The sequence below is a fragment of the Lynx rufus genome, unplaced genomic scaffold (assembly GCF_022079265.1).
Source record: "Lynx rufus isolate CCGP_SWC_20201006 ecotype Redwood Valley unplaced genomic scaffold, mLynRuf1.p SCAF_2, whole genome shotgun sequence".
NCBI lineage: Eukaryota > Metazoa > Chordata > Mammalia > Carnivora > Felidae > Lynx > Lynx rufus.
This window is the reverse complement of record NW_025814834.1, coordinates 159,629,635-159,649,924: the sequence shown is the minus strand read 5'-3', so window position 1 is coordinate 159,649,924 and position 20,290 is coordinate 159,629,635. Positions and strand designations below refer to the sequence as shown.

At 39.3% G+C, this 20,290-nt stretch overlaps 1 protein-coding gene across 1 annotated transcript in view; it reads right to left on the bottom strand.

Moving 5' to 3' along the window:
• SLC44A5 (solute carrier family 44 member 5) overlaps nt 1–20,290 on the bottom strand; it is a 174,396-nt gene that overhangs the window by 101,193 nt on the left and 52,913 nt on the right. Inside the window, exon 3 of the mRNA XM_047082343.1 lies at nt 19,217–19,290. Within this exon, the coding sequence (XP_046938299.1) occupies nt 19,217–19,290 (74 nt within the window). The remainder of the gene's footprint in view (nt 1–19,216; nt 19,291–20,290) is intronic.

Sequence of the window (20,290 nt, the reverse complement as noted above, 5' to 3'; positions counted from 1 at the left end):
CCTGTGTGGGGTAGGCCATGGTGGGTACTAGAAAGGAAAAGGAAAACACTGTGGTGCATACACAGGCTGTCTCATGGTTTCACATGTGGATGGACAGGCAGTATCTTGGGTTATTTTCTATAATGAACTACAGAGAGATGGTTTTAGCATAATAAGGTTGTCACAGTCAGCATACAACCCACAGCAGAGGCGCTGTTCTCTTCCTATTCAAATTTTCCTTGAAAAAGTCAAGGTCATATATTCAGTTTAACTCATCTTGGTGTTTGCTTAATTGTAGTTCCATAATTGGCAACATACCCTTACTTCGTATGAAGGAAGATCTCTCATCATTCCTGAAAATTGACATAATTTATTACATCTGAAAATGCTACATGGAATATTCATTAATATCTACTAGCAAATACACCTTTTTTTCATGGGAAATCGTTTGAGGTCTTCCTGGCCAAAGCAAAACAAAACAAAGAATAAGATACTGCCTGACATTTTATTTACTCTATAGGACAAGCACTAACTAAAGGAAAAAACCCAAATCTATGTATCGATTAGCATAAAGAACATGCTCCTCTTTTTAGTGTGTACTTAATAGGCTAATTTTGCAAACAACCACTGAATGTAAACAATGACACTGCCGCAGAGTAAACACATACTCAGGCTCTCGTGGTTAAGATGAAACTGTTAGAGTATTCATTGTTTTTGCTTGCAAAAGAATACCCACTTCCCACTGACTCTTCTGACACTTGCTGTTTTAAGCCCAGTGTGTGAAATTAACAGGGGAAGAGAAGGAGAGAAAAGCATTAGGAGGATATCATGGGGTTCTGCTCTGACCTCCTCTTAGTAATCTCTATTACTTACAAAGAATCCTCATCACCCTCTTCATTAAATAAAAGTCAATATTGTACGGTGGTTAAGAGCACAGGCTCTAAAATTAAATTGTCTGGGTTATTTTGGTGAATAAAACCAAATGACAAAGTGATATAGCAATCGATATAAATCTAGATCAATCATCCCCTAATTTTCTCACTGTCTTAGAAATAACTTCAAAAGACCACTTTTAGCTAAGCAGATACATTTGTGTGGGGGTGGGGGAGGGGTGGGGGTGGGGTTGGTGTATATAAGAGAAACAGAGGAGAAATTATTTGTAAAATACTACTTGAGTAATTCATAGCAGATAAGCAAAGGTTGGTAAAAGATGGGTGAAAATTTTACTCAAGAAAATTATCTTTCACTCCTATCAAGGAAATGTATGTTACTGAAGTACCAGGAGCAAGCATTATTATCTAGTATTAGCTCTCAATTTCAACATTTGCAAAGCATGTTCCTGTTGTGCTCTAGGGCTGAGTCAGAAGTTGCAGCCATTAAAAAGCCCTCTGTCAAGGAGAAAATGTGATTAGACCAACTGCTTGCACTGACACTTAAAAATTAACTGCAAATCTGTTTGGGGCAGCTAAGACATTCCCTAAACACTTGCTGGTTGGGAATGTTGGCTTTCAAATCATTATTTTGTATCCCTTAAAGGTACATTTTAACTGTTTTAATATGTGAGAAACAGGCCTGCCAAATTGTGCTTATGGCTTTTTAACACAAGCAATTTACAAATGCAATGAAGCAGATAATAGGACACATGATACCGAATTTGAAAATCTGTGTTGATGACACTTCTGCTGTAGAAACATTTTTGGAAGCAGCCCTGTATCCAGTTGCCTGGATAAGAAAAATGTTGTTTATCATTTCACAGGTGGCCTCTTCCACCCAATGGTGAGTTTAGGGTCATGTCCTTGAACACAAATCAGTCTCTCTCATGCTAACCATATTCCACTTGCAAAGATCTGGAATGCATGCATTCAGCAAAATAAAACAAACAGAAATAAATCTCACTCAATGCTAAAAAAATCTATTCAAGTAACAGTCAAAACTAAGTCTTTCCTTTTGTAAGATAAAGAATTCAAAAAAAAAAAAAGGAAGTGTAGGTATATAGTTTATTTAATAAATGTTTATATATTTGTAAAGAATGAAAAAGGACATTTAATACTGGTTCTGGTTGACACAACAGATTTTTCATTGATAAAAGCTTACTTGACTTCTGGGGAAAAGGATGGGAAGGACCCTAAGCTCACTTCTTTCCATGGATACAACCAGATAACATCCACATCAGTGTAAAAACCCAGAAAACTACCGAAAGACTGGGAGAGCAGACTCTCCATTGCTAAATGTAGTGAAGAGGCCACATGGAAAATATAGGAAGGGCAGAAACACAGTGGAGAGCTAAATGGACCCACACGACTGCCCATGGGAGGGATGCATGCCATGCGCACAGGGAAGAAAGAGAAACAGAACCTTACACTCCAGGCAGGGGGCCTGCACTTTGAATATGAATACCCATAATATTTAGCTTTGAAAACCATAGGGGCCTAACTTCATAAGGTCTTATTATCATGGGGCTTAACATCTGGAACTTCAAAATCAGCTGCTTGGCTCTAGGAGGGCCAAAGGATGATAAACCAGAGTCACCACCCTTAAAGAAACAGTATAACAAATAGCAACTCTGAGATACAATATAGAAGTAGTTTTTTTTTTTTAAGATTTTTATTTTTAAGTAATCTCTACACCCAACGTGGGATTCAAACTCACAACTGCAAGGTCAAAAGTTGCATGCTCTATTGACTGAGCCAGCCAAGCGTCCCTAGAGGCAGCACTTTTTAAAAATGCCTGGGGTAGAGGGGATGGAGATGTATTTACTAATATCAGAGCCTGTGCTGGAGGGGCAGGGATCTTTGGGAGACTTCTCTAAGAACAAAAGAGCTGGCAGGTGACATGTCCCTCCTCCACTCCCAGCCTAAATACACAGGCACCTGCAGGAACTAGTGCAGCCTGAACACTTTCCACCTAGTGTGCTAACAGTGTGCCTGCCCCTGTGGGCTTTTGCAGATCTGTCCCATCCATTAACAGCTTCAGCAGAAATTCCCCCAGGCAGCTGAAGGTCCACTCCTGAAGCGGACCAGTGAGGACACTGCTGGTACCCACACACTCTGCCCCCACGTTCACCTGTAGACCTGTGCTCTCCAGTATTCCCTTCAGCAGAGAACACCCAAAGCAATGTCACAAGCCTGGCAGAGTGCAAGCAGCCCAGAGGGGCTAGTACAACTCCAAAGTGACTCCTAACCCAAGGAGAGGGGAAGATAACCACATGCACTGATTGGGGCCCCAGTAAGAGGCTGGGGGCAGACATCTGGTCCAAGTACAGCCCCATTCACCAACAAAAGCTTCTCAGGGGACAACACAAGGAAAGCACCTGCAGTTTGGTGCTACCTCAGCTCTAGCAAATACCTGGTCTAAATCAACTCAAGCACATGGCAGCCCCAGAATGGCCCACTACCACCATAGGAACCAAATGTTGCCCACAACAAACAAAGAACCATTGTAGACAAGTGGACTAAAGGCAAACACAGCTTACACACAACAGCAAGACACATGGAACACACATAGGAGATACCCCTGAAGCGCCAGGTTCTGGTGAACAGGGGACATCATATTGCAAGGCACTATAGGACATCTTCTTCATAAGGCCACTACTTTCAAGAGCAAAAGACATAGCAGACTTTCCTAACACATAGAAACAGACATGGAGTGTTACACAAAATGAGGAGACAGAGGAATTTGTCCCAAATAAAAGAACAGGACAAAATCATAGTGAGGGAGCTAAATATAATGGACATAAACAATAGATATGTCTGATAGAGAATTTAAAGTAATGGTCACAAAAATACTCAATGGACTTGAGAAAAGAGTGGAGGACCTAAGTGAGACCTTCAACAAAGAGATAGAAAACATAAAAAAAGAACAAATCAGAGATGAAGAAACAATAACTAAAACTAAAAATATACTAGATGTAATAAATAGTAGACTAGAGGAAGCAGAGAAACAAAGCAGTGACCTAGAGGACAGAGTAATGGAAAGCAATTGAGCCAAATAGGAAAGAGAAAAAATAATACAAAATGAAAATAGACTTAGGGAATTCAGGAATACCATCAAGCATAATAACATTCACACTATATGGGTCCCAGAAAGAAGAGAGAGAGAGAGAAGGGGGCAGAAAACTTATCTGAGGAAATAACAGCTGAAAACTTCCCAAATCTGGAGAAGGAAACAGAAATCTAGATCCAGAAGGCACAGAAAAGCTCCAATAAAAATCAACCAAGGGAGGTCCACACCAGGACATATAGTAATTAAAATGACAAAAAGTAATGATAAAGAGAGAATTTTAGAAGTAGCAAGAGAAAAGAAAACAATTATATACAAGGGAAACTTTATAAGGCAATGAGCCAATTATTTTTCACAGAAACTTTGCAGCCCAGAAAGGGATGGTAGGATATATTCAAAGTGCTGAAAGAAGAAAGGGGAACCCTCTTGCACTGTTGGTGGGAATGCAAACTGGTGCAGCTGCTCTGGAAAACAGTGTGGAGGTTCCTCAAAAAATTAAAAATAGATCTACCCTATGACCCAGCAATAGCACTGCTAGGAATTTACCCAAGGGATACAGGAGTGCTGAGGTATAGGGGCACTTGTACCCCAATGTTTATAGCAGCACTCTCAACAATAGCCAAATTATGGAAAGAGCCTAAATGTCCATCAACTGACGAATGGATAAAGAAGATGTGGTTTATATATACAATGGGATACTACTTGGCAATGAGAAAGAATGAAATCTGGCCGTTTGTAGCAATGTGGATGGAACTGGAGAGTGTTATGCTAAGTGAAATATGTCAGGCAGAGAAAGACAGATACCATATGTTTTCACTCATATGTGGATCCTGAGAAACTTAACAGAAGACCGGGGGGAGGGGAAAGGGGGAAGAAAAAAAAAGTTACAGAGAGGGAGATAGGCAAACCATAAGAGACTCTTAAACACAGAGAACAAACTGAGGGTTGATGGGGCTGGGGGAAAGGGGAAAGTGGGTGATGGGCATTGAGGAGGACACCTGTTGGGATGAGCACTGGGTGTTGTATGGAAACCAATTTGACAATAAATTATTAAAAAACAAAACAAAACCAATGTACTGAAAGAAAAAGACCTGTAGCCAACAATGCTCTATCTAGCAAGGCTATCATTCAGAATAGAAGGAGAGATAAAAGATTTCCCAAACAAAAGTTAAAGGAATTTATCACTAAACACATTGGGCTCCATGCTGAACGTGGAGTCTGCTTAAGATTCTCTCTCTTTGTCTCTTTCTGCCCCTCTGCCCTGCTCATGCTCTCTCAAAAAATTTTTTTAAAAAGCAAAAATAAACTATTGGGACAACATCAAAATAAAAAGTTTCTGCACAGCAAAGAAAACAATCAACAAAACTACCTGCTGAAGGGCAACCTACTGAATGAGAAAAGGTATTTGCAAATGACATATCCAATAAAGTGTGAGTATCCAAAATATATAAAGATCTTATACAACTCAATATCCAAAACAACAAACAATCCAATTTAAAAATGTGCAGAAGACATAAACAGATATCTCTCCAAAAAAGATACACAGTAGACCACCAGACATAGGAGAGAATGTTCAACATCGTTAATCATCAGGAAAATGAAAATCAAAACCACAATGAAATGTCACTTCACACCTGTAAGAATGGCAAAAATCAAAAACACAAGAAACACCAAGTTTCTTAGCTAGGATGTAGAGAGACAGGAACTCTCATGCGCTGTTGATGGAAATGCAAACTGGTGCGGCCACTGCGGAAAACAATATGCAGGTTATGGAGGTTACTCAAAATATTAAAAATAGAACTACCATATGACCCAGTAATTCCACTACTGGGTATTTACCCAAAGAATATAAAAACACTAATTTGAAAAGATATATGTTTCTCTATGTTTATTGTAACATTATTTACAATAACTTAAGATATGGAAGCAGCCCAAGTGTCCATCGATAGATGAATGGATAAAGAAGTGATATATATACACACAACAGAATATTACTCAGCCTTAAAAAAGAATGAAATCTTGCAATTTGTAATAACATAGGTATAGATAGTATACTGCTAACTGAAATAAGTGAAAGACAAAATATCTTATGATTTCACCCACATGTGGGAAAAAAAAGCCCACACCAACAAAAAGCAGACAAACCAAGAAACAGACTCAACTATAGAGAACAAACTGATGGTTATGGGTGGAGGGTGGGGATTGGTGAAATAGGGGAAGGGCATTAAGCATAAACTGATCAGGATGAGTGCTGAGTAATGTATCAAATTGTCAAATAACTATATTGTACACCTGAAACTAATATAACACTGTATGTTAACTATGCTGGAATTAAAAATTTTTAAAGAAAAACTTTTAATTTTTATTTATTTATTTTTAAAGTTTATTTTTGAGAGAGAGAAAGTGTGAATGGGGGGAGGGTGTAGAGAGAGAGGGAGAGAAAGAGAATCCCAAGCAAGCTCCACACTGTCAGCAGGGAGCCCGATGCAGGGCTCGAATCCATGAACCTTAAGATCATGACCTGAGGGGGATGAGGGAAGATGGCGGCATAGGAGGACGCTGGGCTCACCGCGCGTCCTGCTGATCACTTAGATTCCACCTACACCTGCCTAAATAACCCAGAAAACCGCCAGAGGATTAGCAGAATGGAGTCGCCGGAGCCAAGCGCAGACGAGAGGCCCACGGAAGAGGGTAGGAAGGGCGGCGAGGTGGTGCGCGCTCCCCGGACTGGCGGGAGGGAGCCGGGGTGGAGGGGTGGCTCGCCGACCAAGCAGAGCCCCCGAGTCTGGCTTGCAAAAGCAGAGGGGCCTGATGGACTGTGTTCCGACAGCAAGCGCGACTTAGCGTCTGGGAGGTCATAAGTTAACAGCTCTGCTCAGAAAGCGGGAAGGCTGGAGGACAAAGGGAGGGAGAGCTGCGGAGCCCCCAGACGACAGAGCTCAGTTTGGTGGGGAACAAAGGCGCTCGCCAGCGCCATCTCCCCCGCCCATCCCCCAGCCAAAATCCCAAAGAGAACCAGTTCCTGCCAGGGAACTTGCTCGCTCCGAGCAAACACCCAACTCTGTGCTTCTGCTGAGCCAAACCTCCAGCAGCGGATCTGACTCCCTCCCGCTGCCACAGGGCCCCTCCTGAAGTGGATCACCTAAGGAGAAGAGAGCTAAGCTTGCCCCTCCTGCCCCTGTGCACTTTGCCTACCCACCCCAGCTAATACGCCAGATCCCCAGCATCACAAGCCTGGCAGTGTGCAAGTAGACCAGACGGGTCACGCCACCCCACAGTGAATCCCGCCCCTAGGAGAGGGGAAGAGAAGGCACACACCAGTCTGACTGTGGTCCCAGCGGTGGGCTGGGGGCAGACATCAGGTCAGACTGCGGCCCCGCCCACCAACTCCAGTTATACACCACAGCACAGGGGAAGTGCCCTGCAGGTCCTCACCACACCAGGGACTATCCAAAATGACCAAGCGGAAGAATTCCCCTCAGAAGAATCTCCAGGAAATAACAACAGCTAATGAGCTGATCAAAAAGGATTTAAATAATATAACAGAAAGTGAATTTAGAATAATAGTCATAAAATTAATCGCTGGGCTGGAAAACAGCATACAGGACAGCAGAGAATCTCTTGCTACAGAGATCAGGGACTAAGGAACAGTCACGAGGAGCTGAAAAACGCTTTAAAGGAAATGCAAAACAAAATGGAAACCACCACGGCTCGGATGGAAGAGGCAGAGGAGAGAATAGGTGAACTAGAAGATAAAGCTATGGAAAAAGAGGAAGCTGAGAAAAAGAGAGATAAAAAAATCCAGGAGTATGAGGGGAAAATTAGAGAACTAAGTGATACACTAAAAAGAAATAATATACGCATAATTGGTATCCCAGAGGAGGAAGAGAGAGGGAAAGGTGCTGAAGGGGTACTTGAAGAAATAATAGCTGAGAACTTCCCTGAACTGGGGAAGGAAAAAGGCATTGAAATCCAAGAGGCACAGAGAACTCCCTTCAGACGTAACTTGAATCAATCTTCTGCACGACATATCATAGTGAAACTGGCAAAATACAAGGATAAAGAGAAAATTCTGAAAGCAGCAAGGGGTAAACGTGCCCTCACATATAAAGGGAGACCTATAAGACTCGTGACTGATCTCACTTTTGAAACTTGGCAGGCCAGAAAGAATTGGCACGAGATTTTCAGTGTGCTAGACAGAAAAAATATGCAGCCGAGAATCCTTTATCCAGCAAGTCTGTCATTTAGAATAGAAGGAGAGATAAAGGTCTTCCCAAACAAACAAAAACTGAAGGAATTTGTCACCACTAAACCAGCCCTACAAGAGATCCTAAGGGGGACCCTGTGAGACAAAGTACCAGAGACATCACTACAAGCATAAAACATACAGACATCACAATGACTCTAAACCCGTATCTTTCTATAATAACACTGAATGTAAATGGATTAAATGCGCCAACCAAAAGACATAGGGTATCAGAATGGATAAAAAAACAAGACCCATCTATTTGCTGTCTACAAGAGACTCATTTTATACCTGAGGATGCATTCAGATTGAGAGTGAGGGGATGGAGAACTATTTATCATGCTACTGGAAGCCAAAAGAAAGCTGGAGTAGCCATACTTATATCAGACAAACTAGACTTTAAATTAAACACTGTAACAAGAGATGAAGAAGGATATTATATAATAGTTACAGGGTCTATCCATCAGGAAGAGCTAACAATTATAAATGTCTATGCGCCGAATACCGGAGCCCCCAAATATATAAAACAACTACTCATAAACATAAGCAACCTTATTGATAAGAATGTGGTAATTGCAGGGGACTTTAACACCCCACTTACAGAAATGGATAGATCATCTAGACACATGGTCAAAAAAGAAACAAGGGCCCTGAATGAGACATTGGATCAGATGGACTTGACAGATATATTTAGAACTCTGCATCCCAAAGCAACAGAATATACCTTCTTCTCGAGTGCACATGGAACATTCTCCAAGATAGATCATATACTGGGTCACAAAACAGCCCTTCATAAGTTTACAAGAATTGAAATTATACCATGCATACTTTCAGACCACAATGCTATGAAGCTTGAAATCAACCACAGGAAAAAGTCTGGAAAACCTCCAAAAGCATGGAGGTTAAAGAACACCCTACTAAATAATGAGTGGGTCAACCAGGCAATTAGAGAAGAAATCAAAAAACATATGGAAACAAACGAAAATGAAAATACAACAATCCAAACGCTTTGGGACGCAGCGAAGGCAGTCCTGAGAGGAAAATACATTGCAATCCAGGCCTATCTCAAGAAACAAGAAAAATCCCAAATACAAAATCTAACAGCACACCTAAAGGAAATAGAAGCAGAACAGCAAAGGCAGCCTAAACCCAGCAGAAGAAGAGAAATAATAAAGATCAGAGCAGAAATAAACAATATAGAATCTAAAAAAACTGTAGAGCAGATCAACGAAACCAAGAGTTGGTTTTTTGAAAAAATAAACAAAATTGACAAACCGCTAGCCAGGCTTCTCAAAAAGAAAAGGGAGATGACCCAAATAGATAAAATCATGAATGAAAATGGAATTATTACAACCAATCCCTCAGAGATACAAACAATTATCAGGGAATACTATGAAAAATTATATGCCAACAAATTGGACAACCTGGAAGAAATGGACAAATTCCTGAACACCCACACTCTTCCAAAACTCAATCAGGAGGAAATAGAAAGCTTGAACAGACCCATAACCAGCGAAGAAATTGAATCGGTTATCAAAAATCTCCCAACAAATAAGAGTCCAGGACCAGATGGCTTCCCAGGGGAGTTCTACCAGACGTTTAAAGCAGAGATAATACCTATCCTTCTCAAGCTATTCCAAGAAATAGAAAGGGAAGGAAAACTTCCAGACTCATTCTATGAAGCCAGTATTCCTTTGATTCCTAAACCAGACAGAGACCCAGTAAAAAAAGAGAACTACCGGCCAATATCCCTGATGAATATGGATGCAAAAATTCTCAATAAGATACTAGCAAATCGAATTCAACAGCATATAAAAAGAATTATTCACCATGATCAAGTGGGATTCATTCCTGGGATGCAGGGCTGGTTCAACATTCGCAAATCAATCAACGTGATACATCACATTAACAAAAAAAAAGATAAGAACCATATGATCCTGTCAATCGATGCAGAAAAGGCCTTTGACAAAATTTAGCACCCTTTCTTAATAAAAACCCTTGAGAAAGTCGGGATAGAAGGAACATACTTAAAGATCATAAAAGCCATTTATGAAAAGCCCACAGCTAACATCATCCTCAATGGGGAAAAACTGAGAGCTTTTTCCCTGAGATCAGGAACACGACAGGGATGCCCACTCTCACCGCTGTTGTTTAACATAGTGTTGGAAGTTCTAGCATCAGCAGACAACAAAAGGAAATCAAAGGCATCCAAATTGGCAAAGATGAAGTCAAGCTTTCGCTTTTTGCAGATGACATGATATTATACATGGAAAATCCGATAGACTCCACCAAAAGTCTGCTAGAACTGATACATGAATTCAGCAAAGTTGCAGGATACAAAATCAATGTACAGAAATCAGTTGCATTCTTATACACTAACAATGAAGCAACAGAAAGACAAATAAAGAAACTGATCCCATTCACAATTGCACCAAGAAGCATAAAATACCTAGGAATAAATCTAACCAAAGATGTAAAGGATCTGTATGCTGAAAACTATAGAAAGCTTATGAAGGTAATTGAAGAAGATTTAAAGAAATGGAAAGACATTCCCTGCTCATGGATTGGAAAAATAAATATTGTCAAAATGTCAATACTACCCAAAGCTATCTACACATTCAATGCAATCCCAATCAAAATTGCACCAGCATTCTTCTCGAAACTAGAACAAGCAATCCTAAAATTCATATGGAACCACAAAAGGCCCCGAATAGCCAAAGGAATTTTGAAGAAGACCAAAGCAGGAGGCATCACAATCCCAGACTTTAGCCTCTACTACAAAGCTGTCATCATCAAGATAGCATGGTATTGGCACAAAAGCAGACACATAGACCAATGGAATAGAATAGAAACCCCAGAACTAGATCCACAAACGTATGGCCAACTCATCTTTGACAAAGCAGGAAAGAACATCCAATGGAAAAAAGACAGCCTCTTTAACAAATGGTGCTGGGAGAACTGGACAGCAACATGCAGAAGGTTGAAACTAGACCACTTTCTCACACCATTCACAAAAATAAACTCAAAATGGATAAAGGACCTGAATGTGAGACAGGAAACCATCAAAACCTTAGAGGAGAAAGCAGGAAAAGACCTCTCTGACCTCAGCCATAGCAATCTCTTACTCGACACATCCCCAAAGGCAAGGGAATTAAAAGCAAAAGTGAATTACTGGGACCTTATGAAGATAAAAAGCTTCTGCACAGCAAAGGAAACAACCAACAAAACTAAAAGGCAACCAACGGAATGGGAAAAGATATTTGTAAATGACATATTGGACAAAGGGCTAGTATCCAAAATCTATAAAGAGCTCACCAAACTCCACACCCGAAAAACAAATAACCCAGTGAAGAAATGGGCAGAAAACATGAATAGACACTTCTCTAAAGAAGACATCCGGATGGCCAACAGGCACATGAAAAGATGTTCAGCGTCTCTCCTTATCAGGGAAATACAAATCAAAACCACACTCAGGTATCACCTCACGCCAGTCAGAGTGGCCAAAATGAACAAACCAGGAGACTATAGATGCTGGAGAGGATGTGGAGAAACGGGAACCCTCTTGCACTGTTGGTGGGAATGCAGATTGGTGCAGCCGCTCTGGAAAGCAGTGTGGAGGTTCCTCAGACAATTAAAAATAGACCTACCCTATGACCCAGCAATAGCACTGCTAGGAATTTATCCAAGGGATACAGGAGTACAGATGCATAGGGGCACTTCTACCCCAATGTTCATAGCAGCACTCTCAACAATAGCCAAATTATGGAAAGAGCCTAAATGTCCATCAACTGATGAATGGATAAAGAAATTGTGGTATATATACACAATGGAATACTACGTGGCAATGAGAAAAAATGAAATATGGCCTTTTGTAGCAACGTGGATGGAACTGGAGAGTGTGATGCTAAGTGAAATAAGCCATACAGAGAAAGACAGATGCCATATGGTTTCACTCTTATGTGGATCCTGAGAAACTTAACAGGAACCCATGGGGGAGGGGGAGGAAAAAAGAAAAAAGAAAAAAAAAAAAAGAAAGAGGTTAGAGTGGGAGAGAGCCAAAGCATAAGAGACTGTTAAAAACTGAGAACAAACTGAGGGTTGATGGGGGGTGGGAGGGAGGAGAGGGTGGGTGATGGGTATTGAGGAGGGCACCTTTTGGGATGAGCACTGGGTGTTGTATGGAAACCAATTTGACAATAAATTTCATATATTAAAAAAAAAAAATAAGATCATGACCCGAGCCGAAGTCAGATGCTTAACCGACTGATCCACCCAGGCACCCCAAAAGAAAACTTTTTTAAAAAAGAAAAGCTTACTAGAACAACTTTAAAAATAAAGGAGGTGAGTCTGGGTGGCTCAACTGGTTAAGCACCTGACTCTTGGGTTTGGCTCAAGTCATGATCTCACAGGTTTTTGTTCAAGCCCTGTGTCAGGCTGGCAGTGCAGAGCCTGCCTGAGATTCTCTCTCTCTGCCCCTCCTTTATGTTCTCTCTCAAAATAAACAAACTTAAAAAAAATAAAATATGGGAACTAGAATGCTTTATATTTCTTACTTTTTTATTGGAAGAAATGGTTTTCCTGTGTTAAAACAATGTTTCCAAGCCGTGATCAGATAGGCATGCTCATTTTCATTCCAAGTAGACTAAAAACATAGTGGGACATCCTATCAGAGCCACTGCCCATCACCAGTTTCCCCTTACCATGATCATTAGGATCCTACCACCAAGCTCACAAACTATAACAGGACACCTGGGGAGGCATAACTTATTTAATTATACTTATTTATTAGTAAGATGAACTGTTCATTGCTTCCGTGTATAGACAGAACCAAAGTCACCTTGGAATTATTTTTGTTCCTCAAAAGGTCAGTTGAGTGACCTCTCAGTTAAGAAAACATGGTTTCTCCCTTTTTTTTATACTCCTTGGTTTGGGGAGGATCAATTTTCTTTATAAGAAAGAAGAACTCAAACTTTTCTCCCTGAGATTTTAATTTAGGATGGAAACGACTGACCTTGAATTAGGTCTTAGGGCCAAAAGGAATTCAAATACTACAAAAGGGAACCTGCCTTGAAGGCAGAGACTGAGCTGGTATTTAGGCATCATAAGGGCCTAAAAGAGTAGGGGCTGCATTCAGACACTAGTCATGCTTTGAGGAGAAATGACTGATCACTACCTAAAGACTTAAAAGCTATATTTTGGGGAGTATTTGGCTGGCTCACTCAGAGGAACATGTGACTCTTGATTTTGGGGTCATGAGTTCAAGCCCCATGTTGGGTGTAGAGATTACTTAAATTTTTGTTTTTAGAGAGAGCACAAGTGGGGGGAGGGGCAGAGAGAGGGGAACAGAGGATCCGAAGAAGGCTCTCCACTGACAGCAGCAAACCCAATGTGGGGCTCAAAGTCACACACCATGAGATCACGACCTGAGCTAAAGCAGACACTCAACCGACTGAGCCACCAAGGTACCCCATTAAATAACATTAAAAAAAAGCTCTATTTTTGGATCCTAGTGTAGAAAACCCTACAGTAGTAGAAGGATCCAGATGAGTAACTGACTAAGAAATGATACCAAATAGCACCAACCAAAATGTCAGAGCTCCAGTAGACTATAAGGTTTCTCTCTCCACCTAGAAACTGGAAGTAAGGCTTCACCTTCCTGGGCATTTTGGGGCAGTTCAAGTCAGGGAAGGGAATGATATGCTGGACTTCCTGAAGCAATGAATAGAAAAGTACACATGTGACTGTATTATTACCCCCATATACTTTAATACCAGAAATGATGGAGTCAAGTTTGACCACATTTAGATATTAACTTAGCTATTTTATTTTCTACCTCATCCTATGAGGGATTTAAGACTGAATGATGAAGAATTTAAGCCTCCTCCTCTCTGTACTTGGTACTTTCAGTCCTACTGAGAGGTCCAGTGGACCCATGATGACCTTCCTTTAATCTTTTGCAATGATCTATACATCACCTGCATGTCAAGGCCCTTAACTAGTCTTATTTGGCTTAGTTCATTTCTCTATTAAAGAAGCAATCCTAAGCTTTACCAGATTCAAGGGAAAGAGACACAGGCACATACCTCTTGGCAGAAAGAGGGGCAAAGAAGTCACAGCCATGTATTAAAACTACTATAGTCCAGCCTCTGGCCACACACTGTTTACATTCCCTCCACAATCAAATCGGTTTATACTCTCCCAAGGTCCTCAGAAGCCTCATCCAATTAAAGAATCAGGCTCAGGCTCAGGGTCTGGATCTCATCACCTAAGTAAGGCCCAGGTGTGGATGATGTTCTTCAGAGCTGGTGGTTCTCCTAAGCACAATCTTTAGCTAGATCACTGAATTCATTAGGTACATTTCTTGCCTCCCACATTACCATCTGCAGCAGCAGGAGCAGCAATGCTGCCAAACTTTCAACACTATGTCACAAGGTGCCCTTCTGTCCTGTTTCTAATTGCATTTTTCTCACTTTCCTTCGAACTCTGACAGTTTCCTCAAAATCCATTGGGTTTCTGAACATGCCCTGGTTTGAAAACCAATGCCCATGTTTTAGGTTTTGTTAAGTAGCATTCCTCTTCCAGGTACAAAATTTTGTTCTGCTTATCTGTTTTTACACCCCTAAACCCACTAGCTTAATACAACCATTTTATTTTGCTCATGATTTCAGCAGTTAGAAATCTGGGGAAGGCTCAGCTGGGGCTCTTGAGATCTTTCATGAAGTCACATGTTGCCGGGGGCTTCAATCATCTGAAAACCTTATGAAGCTGATGGCAAACACTATTTCTGGGAGTTCAGCTGAGCCTGCTGATCAAGTTCCCTACACAGGGCTTCTCCACGTGGTTTAGGCCTCTCACAGCATGGCGAGAGTTCTCGGCTTGTTTACATTATTTTACTTTCTTGTTAATTTCCTAGCATCTCAACTAACAGGGATAATTATCCCTAAGACAGAAAAACAAAAACAAACACAAACTTTGGACCCTAACTTCAGGTGCATCCCACGTAAACACAACGAACTAACACACTTAACTGGAAATACATTTGAAAAGAAAAGAAATATGACAAATTCCATGATTTGGATCATATGTGGAATTTAAGAAAACAAACAGGAAAAATAAAAAGACAAACCAAAAAAAACAAAAACAAAAAAAAACCAAAAAACCAACAACCAGACTTTTAACTATACACAACTGATGATTATCAGAGGGGAGGTGGGTGGAATAGGGGAAGGGGATTAAAAGTACACTTCCCTTGATAAGCACTAAGTAATGTATAGAATTGAATCACTGTATTGTACACCTGAAACTAGTATTTTAACTATACTAGAATTAATTTTTTTAAAGAGGAAGTAAAAGAAAAAGAAAAATTTATTAAATGTTAAAATTCTGCTATTATTGCATAATGTTAGCACAAGGATAACAAAGGACAATTTGCATAATAAATATTCCAATTCTTTTTTCTAGCTAGTACAATAATTGAATAGCAACCATCAGTGAAGTGGGACAAAAGAGAGCTATTATCATAAACGTTAGTTTGATCTTTCAAGGAGATGTGATTACCTTCTATCCAGACTCCACTTCTGCTTTTCATTAGCAGAATGTCAAGTGCCTTTGTTGCATCCAAGTGTTACCTAGCTGGCCATATTCCACATAAAGGGCAAAGAACAGGTTGTTTTTTTGTTTTTTTCCTCAGCTGAATTTGTGAGAAACATGGCTCTTTCATGGTAAAACTTCTTATGAAAAGAAATGGATGGAAGATATGCCTTAGAAGGTCCTGATCTAACAAAATGGCAAAAGATGTCAAACCACTATTAACCTTTAAAATAAAACTGCCAGTTGGTTTACCGGCAAAAACAGGTTTACCTGGGAATAGCAGAGCAAGCTACAACAAAACTGAAGAGGAACACTCCTTTAATAGGGCAAAAAAGGAAGTTGAGAGGGCTATTATAATCAAAAACTCAACTGGAGTAACCTGGGAATTGAAGTATAGTGGCTTTTCATGTGCTGAGTTGTGACTGTCTCTCATTGGCTGGGCTGTTGCTGGGGTGAGACTTTTCTTCCTTCTGCAGGGATAGTAAAGTAGCAGCTAAAGCAGGACTGACCTTGTTGAATCACTGTATTGTAAATCTGAAACTGCTATAACACTGTATGTTAACTATACTGGAATTAAAGTTTACAAATAAAATAAAAACACTTGTATCTTTTAAAATAAATAAGTAAAGTCCTACTGACTTGGGGGGTACCTCTCTTCCCATTGGATGTGCAATCAATGACGAGTGGCAGGCATGAGAGCTCCTCTGTTGGCTTCCCAACTCCATCTTAAACAAGATTTCCTTGGGGCATTCAGTGGCTCAGTCGGTTAAGTGGCCAACTTGGGCTCAGATCATGATCTCAATGGTTCATGAGTTCAAGCCCCACATTTGTGCTGCTAGCTCAGAGCCTAGAGCGTGCTTCAGATTCTGCATCTCCCTCTCTCTGCCCCTCTCCCGCTCACACTCTGTCTCTCTCAAAAATAAATCAACGTTAAAAATTTTTAAAAAATATTTCCTTTTATTGACTTTCACACTACTTATAACATATTGGTGTGATTGAGATAACATCATCTTTCCTCAGGTGAAGGTATATATTCTTTCATGCCAAAAAATTTTTCACACTCCTGGTAACCTCTGCTAATCGTTTTCTGCCGTTCTTCCTTTAAATCCAATATAAGACATAACTGAAGAGGTAAGTTTATTTTAGACTAGTTAGACTATTTGTGGTTCAGGAATGAGAAAAATATATAAATACACACACACATATGTATACGTATATATTCAGTAAATTTTGTGAGTCATTCGTTTTAATCAGTGGCATCAGGATTAATGTGGAAGAATCACTAAATCCAGTATTGGACACAGTTTTTCATTGAGGAACATTTATTCTCCAACTTATTTATATTAATTAAGGTATTTATAAACCAAATCTGGAGATCTTAAAGAAGCAAAGTTCTTATTTTGCTCCAGAGGGAATGACGGTGTGCACTCCCATCCTTTTTCTCTACTGTGTCAACAGGAGAGTGGCAGTGGCTTTCCCAGTTCTATATAAGGACAGAACACATTTCTCTGTGAATTACAACACACTGGCTCTGAGATATGGAGGAGACCTATTTGTTATGCCAGAAGATCCCCTGATGGAAAGAGTCCAGGCAAACTAAGAGATCCTTGTGAAGTTTCTGTGTGCATTCAAACTTTAATAACCAAAATTATGGGTTGCCATAGAGGGATGATATAATAAATTAATTTAAAAACAATTTCTTAAAATTCAGAACAACTAGAATACACAATGGCAGCAAATGAAATACTGCCTAGCAGTATTATGTACTATTATTTGTATACCTGGATATCATTTCACTTACTTCTCACAACAGCCCTGCAAAGTAGGTAGTGTTCCTATATTTCACAGATGAGAAAATTGAGGTTAAGAAACCAGTCCAAGTCCACCAAATAATGCAAGCAAACCCTAGATCAACTTGGCTCCAACTCCTTTCTCTTATGCAACCAATTTCAATTCTATGACAAAAAAGTAAAAACAACCAAAAAAATCAGATCAGAAAAATGTGTCCCAAAGTTAGAGAAGCTAAAATTCTGTTAATTCTGTAAGGAAATTTATGCTGTAATATTCAATTTATAGACTGTGTATTGTGCTATAATGGCTTTAATGTTTTCAAGTTAAAATACTCTGAAGAAATAACCAAGGAATCTTCTGAAGGTCTTAGAAAACATTATTTAATTTTGTGGTTTATTCTCCTTTATTCTTCTCTCCCTACTTTTCTTCCTGCCTTACTTTTTTGAATTCTCCAATTCTGTATAGCTTTTGCATAATATTACTGAGATGATCTTTTGGAAATTAGTTTTAATTGCTATTCTCAAAGTATTTCTCTTATTGGGAGATAAAACTGAAGAACAGGGAAGAGCATTTTCCATTGTTTCCAATGTAGGCACAGCTACTTATGCATTCTATCCACACTAACTCTAGGCCATTCATTATTGGTACTAGAATTAATGAAGTTTTCTGGCCCCTGCTCTAATAATAATATATTAAAGTTTCCTAAGTCAGCATCTAAGGGGCAGGACTTAAGTCTCAGAGGGAAATAGTGATATATTTACATGCAATTGTGAAACTTTTTACAGAAAATATTCACTATCCTCTGCTAGTATTTTAAAAATGTAAATAATTTGTATATTTATCCTCTTTATTTTCACTTTCATAGAAAAATCTTTAACCTAACAGTAAACAACAGAATATCTCTTTCTGGTAGGCAAAGACAATGAGACTTCTTAAACATCAATGAATTATGTGGTAAAATTCTTAATGATTGTTCCTTCTTTTAAATTTGCTTATTGGGGCGCCTGGGTGGCGCAGTCGGTTAAGCGTCCGACTTCAGCCAGGTCACGATCTCGCAGTCCGTGAGTTCGAGCCCCGCGTCGGGCTCTGGGCTGATGGCTCAGAGCCTGGAGCCTCTTTCCGATTCTGTGTCTCCCTCTCTCTCTGCCCCTCCCCCGTTTATGCTCTGTCTCTCTCTGTCCCAAAAATAAATAAACGTTGAAAAAAAATTAAAAAAAAAATAAATTTGCTTATAGAAAGAAAAGTTTATGTATTATCTCAACTAATCTAGGTCTTGGTACATATTAGTAAACAGCAACATGAACATAATTAGCAGCTTAACAGAATTTCAAAAGTAAAAATGATTAAAAAGAAACCATAAACTTTTTTTTCCTTCTTTATAATTGTACTTACTTAAGTAATTAAGGTTTGTCTTTGAATAAATTACTTTGTGTTTATTATTCATTGAATCTGCTACCCAATGAGTACTGGTGAGGCACATTCCCTCCAGAAAAGACAAGAATCAATAATAACAAGGCTCTGCGAAGAAAATGATTAATGTTAAAAATGGGACATTGACTTAGTTACTTCATCAGCAAATTTTACATATCTTCTATACCCGTATTTACTCACCCAAAAGTCCTAAAATAATGTAGCCAATAATGCACAGTATGAAGATTATGCAGCACAGAACATCTGTACAACTCCTAAAAACAAAAAGGAATAAAGAATTAAAAGCGATCCAACATGACATCTTATTTAGTGAACAAATATGGGAAAGGGGAAAAATAATTGTGATATGCCATTTTATACCCAGTAATTCTTAAAGGTATATCAGATGTATTTCTGTAATCAAAGACTTCATTAGCAATGGACTGGTCATAGCTCCATGATTAAAGAAGTTTCCCCAGGATTCTTCACGTTTATTCTCTCTTGCTTCTTTATTTGTAAGATATTTTTAGAGACTGGAATATAACAACATCAACATATAAAACATCTATATCTCCCTTTCTCCATTATCTTTCTATACACATATTTAAAGCATACTATTTATTAAATAAATGACCGACTACACAAACTTTCTATGGGGTGTAGAGGTGCAACTATACTAACAATAGTGTATCTAATGCATTAAAAAACAAAATGGCTCAAAACTGTACTTTTACCAACTATTCTATAAATTAGATATTGTCAAATTAGGTTTAGAGAAAATCTGGCTTGATAGAGATTCAGTGATTTGCTAAGAATCACAAATCAGGCTAAAATCCAGTAGAGATGCTCAATTCTTTCAACTAAAGTACTTCCTACTTCTAATATTATATCTTGTTCAGCTTATAAGTGGTCTGGAAGGCCAAATGCTTGAAAGTGAAAAACAATACACCTATTCTCTACTTGAAAACTTAATGAAAAATGTATTCGTAAAGAAAAAAGATTAAATTATTTGAGAGGATTAAAAGTTGCACATGAGAATTTTCAGAGCAAAAACTTCTGGCTCTTGAGGGCATATGGATATATGCTCTAATATTTTAGCACAGGGAGGTTGAAGTTACACACTATTTTTTGTGATGGTGGTAGTAATAATAACGAATAGGAGTTGTACAGTAACAGACACAATAATGCCTTACATTGATAAAGCCCTACTATACCTTTACTGCATTCACATACATTGTGAGTTTCTTAAGGATACCTTTAGGTTTTTAGGGGAGT